At 37.6% G+C, this 6,760-nt stretch overlaps 1 protein-coding gene across 1 annotated transcript in view; it reads right to left on the bottom strand.

Moving 5' to 3' along the window:
- LOC106871191 (protein unc-93 homolog A) overlaps window positions 1-6,760 on the bottom strand; it is a 163,239-nt gene that overhangs the window by 6,866 nt on the left and 149,613 nt on the right. The window contains exon 4 of the mRNA XM_014917533.2: window positions 293-557. Coding sequence (XP_014773019.1) covers window positions 293-557 — 265 coding nt within the window. The remainder of the gene's footprint in view (window positions 1-292; window positions 558-6,760) is intronic.

Below are 6,760 nucleotides of genomic sequence, written 5' to 3'. Positions count from 1 at the left end.
GTATGTATGTGTACATGTGTGTGTATATATATATATATATTTACGGGGTGGAGTGAGACTGGGAACGTGGGGGAGAGAGATAAAGATAGTAAGTAAAATATATAGATCGAGAAAGGAGTGTTTACAATTGTGTGTGTGTGTATGTGTGTGTGTGTGTACGTGTGTGTGTGTGTTTTTTTTTGTGTGTGTGTCGGAGTGAGTATGTGAGTGTGTGAGTATGAATGAGTACATGAGTGGATAAGTAACGCCAATTGTAAAAGGAAGGTGTAGAAATGATGAAATTGTTACTTACTGTTACACTGGGTCTGCCATACTGCATCACAGACACCCCACGATGCCGCCAGTATAAAGAATATTAACAGATTTTTCTCGGGTATCCAAATTAGGAATCCAATCATGAGTCCGATATGTACGACCCCTCCGAAGCCGAGTACCACTTCCCTGGGAATATATTTGGCACAGAGTGCAACCATAACAGAACTGAGAACGTTAGCCAGACCCATGGTGATCATACAGTACCCTACGTAATCGATGCCTAGGGTACATGTGACGTAAGACTGGAAAATAAGAAAAAAATACAAATGAGGATGATAATAATAATGATGATGATGATGATGTTGATAATAATAATAATAATAATAATAATCAAATTTTAAAACAAACACATAATTTTCTTATGGTTTCTTAAACATTCTCTAGAACAACACTATGTACAAATCCAAATATATGACACCCTAGGCATAACACCTACATGAACTTCCAACTTGTTGTCTCTTGAGGTCTCTGGGTGAGACTTGGATCCAACTTGTACAAATGCAAAGCAAAAGTCAAACATAAAATAATAATAATAATAATAATAATAATATAGGTGCATTGGGAACTATCTCTAATGATCTAAACAGATGGATAGAAGAAATAGGCATAAAACCCAGTTTAGTACAGCTGCAGAAAACAGTGTTATTAGGGACAGCTAGGATACTTAGGAGGGTTCTTGGCATCTAAGGTTACTTATTGTTGCCCAATAGGAGGGTTCTTGGCATCTAAGGCTATTTGATGTAGCCCGAAGTTAGGATTCTTTTTTTTTTCAACAGTCTAATCTGCTGATTGTATATGAATAATATTGATAATAATAATAATAATAATAATAATAATGATGATAATAATAATAATAATAATAATAATAATAATAAAAATCCTTTCTACGACAAGCACAGGGCTTGAAATTTGGTGTGGGGGGTGATAAATCGATTAGATCGACCCCAGTGTTTCACTGGTACTTAACTTATCGATCCCGTAAGGATGAAAGCAAAGTTGACCTCGGCGAAATTTGAACTCAGAATATAAAGACGGATGAAATGCCGCTAAGCATTTTTTCCGGCGTGCAATAATGATGAAGATGGTTTTAAATTTTGGCACAAGGCCAACAATTTCGGGGGAGTGGGTAAGTCGATTACATCGACCCAAGTGTTCAACTGGTACTTATTTTATCGATCCGAAAGGATGAAAGGCAAAGTCGATCTTGGCGGAGTTTGAACTCAGAATGTAAAGATGGACGAAATACTGCTAAGCATTTTGCCCGGCGTGCTAACGATTCTGCCAGCCCACCGCCTTAACAACAACAACAACAACAACAACAACAAAACAACAGTAGTAGCTGCAGCAACAGCAGCAGCAACAGCAGAGACCCGCCACTAGTTGTTGACGGTCCTCCCTGTCAACCTTACATAACTAGTCCGCTTATTGACCATCTGCATTCGCTGAGAATGACACGTGCAGCTTCTCGTAAACGTCCCCACTGCAATAAGTCCTATCTTGGTTCACTGCGCGCGTCTATGCAAAGAGTTACGTCACACGAACAGAACAAACAAACAAAATACTTGTTTATGTGTTCAAGGAAGTTAACAACTGCAAAAAGAAAAATATTAATAATAAAATAAATAAAGAGGTTGAAGTGACAGAAAATTGTGAGAATAGAGAAGAAACGTCATCAGAAATTGTGTAAAGTTAAGATTGGTTTCCATGATGTCACGTTAAAACGATGGCAAGAAAAGCTTCTTGACTCGGAAAAACCCCCACCTTAAATATGGTGAAGACAGAAAAAAAAAATTGCAGCACTGCGTAACACAAAACTAAGAGCTGAGGTTGGAACATTCTTGATTGTGGGACAAGATTAAATCTTTTTTTTTTTATCAAAAACCCACAGACTACCAGAATACATTAACAACAGAACATTAGGAGGTCGGGAAGAAACAATCACACTGTCTCTTGGTTGCTCAGTGTTATCCAAGGCAGAATACATCTGCAAACTTGAAAAAACTAGGGATTTCATTCCCTAGAATGTGTGCCAGCACCATGAAAAGCCAACAGAAAAGAAGTAATATAAATATACACCAGAAAAAGTTCTTGGTGAATGACAAACCGACCATAGTCATGGAATTCCTATCAATACAAATCGTAGGAAGATGAAGAATAATCAGCGGATATTGTTATCAGGAATCACGAGGAAAGGAAGGAACTTCTTAATCGAAGTATCATCCCACAACAGAGGATAATGTATTGCTAAGAGAATTGGAGAAATTATACCAAAAGAAAGATCTATAGATAGGGAGACAATTAAAATCTAGGGACAGAATATAGAAACAATCATCATAATAATTGGTACCATGAGAACGATTTAAAACAAAAAAAAAGAACACATATAGAACTGTTATATAACCAAAACTCCAGCATTTATACATCAGCATAAAATATAGAGAACTAGCTGAATTACCCGGCGTTGCTCAGGTTACTGCTGTTCTTATTCAGATTAGTAAACAATAAATATGAAGATATATTTTCTCTCACAATTATTTCAAAATATCTATATTATGCATAGGCAACAGACAATTTTGAAGCACCTCAGAGAAAACAATATTCATTGTATAATTTTTTATTGATGGCCAGATGATAAAATTGTTGCTGTTTCCAACTCGTGAGCAACCAACATAGAGTTGGCCGTGGGATGAAATCCAACTACCTTGAGGGATTGACCCTGAGATTTGTTAATTGAAAGACCAAAACTTAGTTTGACTGGAAACTGAAGCCTCTTAAATTCAAATGGAACATCTGTAGGTATGAGAGGAAATTTTGGAATAAAGACATTTTCTTCTTTGTGACTACCTGTTATTATTGTTGCCAGTAAGGACATGGGGCTTCATGGAAGTAACAATTAAGCGAGTTCCATTACACAGGCGAGGCAGGTCAAGATTCCTAAGCAACCTAATGGGAGAATCCAGCTTTAGTGTCAAGTTATGTTATTCGATCCCAGTGGGTTTAATTGTGTTCAGAAATTCAACAGGGTATTGAACAGACTGATCTTGATCGACTGTTGTGTGAATTGTCGTTGAAAAGTCATTTCTGATGTATCTGTTAACTTTTGAAGGAGTTCATGATTAAGTTTATCAACCATTTCATTTGTTGGAGCCAGTATAACTCTTTCACATAGCCAGTTTACATCAGTGTAATTGACAATCGCACATGCACTTACACACACATACCCTCTCACATACACTCACATACATACGACAGATACACACAAACATACATTTACGTAACGAACGCGCAAACATACATACACTCTCAGACACATACACACTCATACAAAATTTGTCATGGCCGCGGTCGTGGTGGTATAAAATGACCTTTACTATCTCGTACGTAAGGAAGGCGCAAACAGACACACAGTCACAGACACACACACAGACTCATATACAAAATTTGTCGTGGGGGTGGTGGGGGTGCTGTTATAAAATGTCCTTTACTATGTCGTACGTAACGAACGCGCAAACACACACTCTCAGACACATATACACTCATATACAAAATGTAATGTCGTCGTCGTCGTGGTATAAAATGTCCTTTATTATAGTTGACTATAGAAAGATTATTTTAGATAAAATGTTATATTGTTTTAATCCAAATGAAAATTAAAATTACATATTGACACTCGCGCGTTCTAATACTATTACCTTGTAAAATTTGATTTGATTTAGTGGAGCCGATTGAGAATGCATAGGCAACACATACACAGACAGACAAACGAAGAGTTTTATATATATATATATATAAGGAAATGACACATAAGCCACTGCAGACATATAGCATAAATTATTATGAATACAATAGAAAATACGAAACCCCACTGCAGTAAAAGCAAGCAATAAAAAATAAGGCTTCTATAGTAAAGTAATAATAATAATAATAATAATAATAATAATAATAATAATAATAATAATAATAATAACCGGAGTGAAAGTCATTAACGTTTAAAAAATTCTGAACGAAAGCAGAAACAGGTTTGATTTTAGTTGTCTAACGCTAATGCCTAGCCACGTCTAATTACATAAAATAAAACAATGAACAGAAACACTAACATCAAGAGAAAATTATGAAATCAGTTTAAAAAAGTTAATTGATGACGTCGTTTTTGGTTGCCCGCTCCTCGCCAAGTCCAAGTATATTCACAGACACGATCGAGTCAACAGCTATGACCAGTGGGCAAGTTGCCGATACTTCTATGCGAAAGCGGAAAAAGAAACATGCAGCAAACACGAGCTATGACAACGATGTGAGCAGAATCTTCTGGTATACGTCTGCCCAGAGTGAGAATAGATCAAGGTATATCGTATAGGCGCAGGCATAGCCGTGTGGTGAAGAAGCTCGCTTTGCAGCCGCGTGGATTCGGATTCAGTCTCACTGCGCTGCGTCTTCAGAAAGTCTTCTCCTACAGCCTCGGGATGACCAATGCCTTGTGAGTGAATTTGGTACGGAAGCTATGTGGTAGCCCGCTGTACATGTGTGTGTGTGTGTGTGTGTGTGTGTGTGTGTGTGTGTGTGTGTGTGTGTGTGTATGTGTGTGTGTGTGTGTGTGTTTGCATTTGCGTTTGCTCTCCTCCCCCGCTGCTTTACAAGCAATATCAGTTTGTTTACATCCCCGTAACTTAGTGGTTCGGCGAAAGTGAACGATCGAGAAAATACCAGACTTTAAAAAGCAAAATGATTACTGAGGGGCAATTTGTTCGACTGAACTCTTCAAGGCGGTGTTCCAGCATGGCCGCGGTCCAATGTTTGAAACAAGCAAGCAAGCAAAACGTAAAAGATTTTTTAAAAAGCCGTAACGAAAATCTCTCTATTCCGATAAGTATCTCGATCCCTTCTGACAACACTCGGCAAGAAGCCAGGATATGCTGAATTACAATCATCTAGAATTTGAAATAAAGTATAACAAAGGTTAAGAATGTAAGAATAATAACAATGATAACTGAAGCCAAGGGTATGATAAAAAAGGAAGGATAACTCTTAAAAAAACCCATATCAGTGCTCACAGATTTACATACAGTTAACAAATTGATTTGCTAGGAACCGTCCTCATCTTATGCAAGACTCAATTCAATAGCACACCTCAGACAATACACTGTCTGCACACAACTGCGCACAACACACACCTTATACGATCACCATTCAATGCAATAACACAGCACACACCTTATCCCTTTACTTGTTTCCAGCATCTGACTGCGGCCAAGCTGGGGCACCACCTTAAAGAATTTTAGTCCAACGAATCGACTCCAGTACTTATATTTTGGGTAAAGTCTGGTACTTATTCTATCGGTCTCTTTTGCTGGACCGTTAAGTTATACCGCCTTTACCTATACCGCCACCATCTACTGAGATAATACAACATATACATAATTAGTTCTAATTTTGGCACAAGGCCGGCAATTTTAGTGGAGTGGGTAAGTCGATTACAATAATTTTATTGTAATCGACTGGTTTTATATTTTAGCGATCTGGAAAGGATGGAAGACAAAGTCGACGTTGATGGTTTTTGAACTTTGTGTGTAAAGACAGAAGAAACGTGGTTACAAAGCGTGCTACATCACTACTTAAAGACGTAAGCTAAAGAGAGAGAGAGAGAGAGAGAGAGAGAGAGAGAGAGAGAGAGAGAGAGAGAGAGAGAGAGAGAGAGAGAGAGAGAGAGAGAGAGAGAGAGAGAGCTTCTAGTTGGTCGCTCGACAGAGTAGAAATAGTGGTGCACCCGTCTTGAAACTAAAGAAACAGCGTATTAAAATAAAGATAAGTCATACTAGATAATGTAGTTGTAGACATACGTTAGAAAATAAGACGCTTTAAATGATCAGAGCCGACTCGAGGGTGAACAACGACAACAATAACACCATTGAAATAAGTAGGACTACTATTGAATATACATAATCACAATAAATATCTGACCTAATATTTGACCGTCTGTCTGACCTAACATTTGGACTTTATGTTTGACCTGATATTTGATTTAACGGTCGATCCAATATTTGACCTTATGTTTGACATTATATTTGACTTTTATGTTTGACCTCATTTTTGAGCTGTCGTTAACTAATAGATTACTTGATCAAATTAATCAAAATAGGTTAGTATGAAAAGTGTATATGCCTGCTTGCGTCTACATAGATATATACAACAAATTAACAAGAGCATGGTACATATTAGTGTGTGTGTGTGTGTGTGTGTGTGCTTTGTGTGTGAGAAAGAGAGAGAAAGCGTGAGAGTGATGGGCGGTGGATGAAGTCCAGTATCGAACTAATACTTTATGTATTGACATCCGAATTTGAAAGCTGGTACGAACACTGCATTGGTAATCGATTTGATGCGCTAATGACTCCTTTACCAAAACGCCGCCTTAAGAAGGAGTACTAAAATCTGATGGAAAACGCCAATCACT

Source organism: Octopus bimaculoides, chromosome 18 (genome assembly GCF_001194135.2).
Source record: "Octopus bimaculoides isolate UCB-OBI-ISO-001 chromosome 18, ASM119413v2, whole genome shotgun sequence".
In the NCBI taxonomy this organism is placed as follows: Eukaryota; Metazoa; Mollusca; class Cephalopoda; order Octopoda; family Octopodidae; genus Octopus; species Octopus bimaculoides.
Note: the sequence above shows the minus strand (reverse complement) of the source record. Positions and strands in the feature narration are given on the sequence as shown.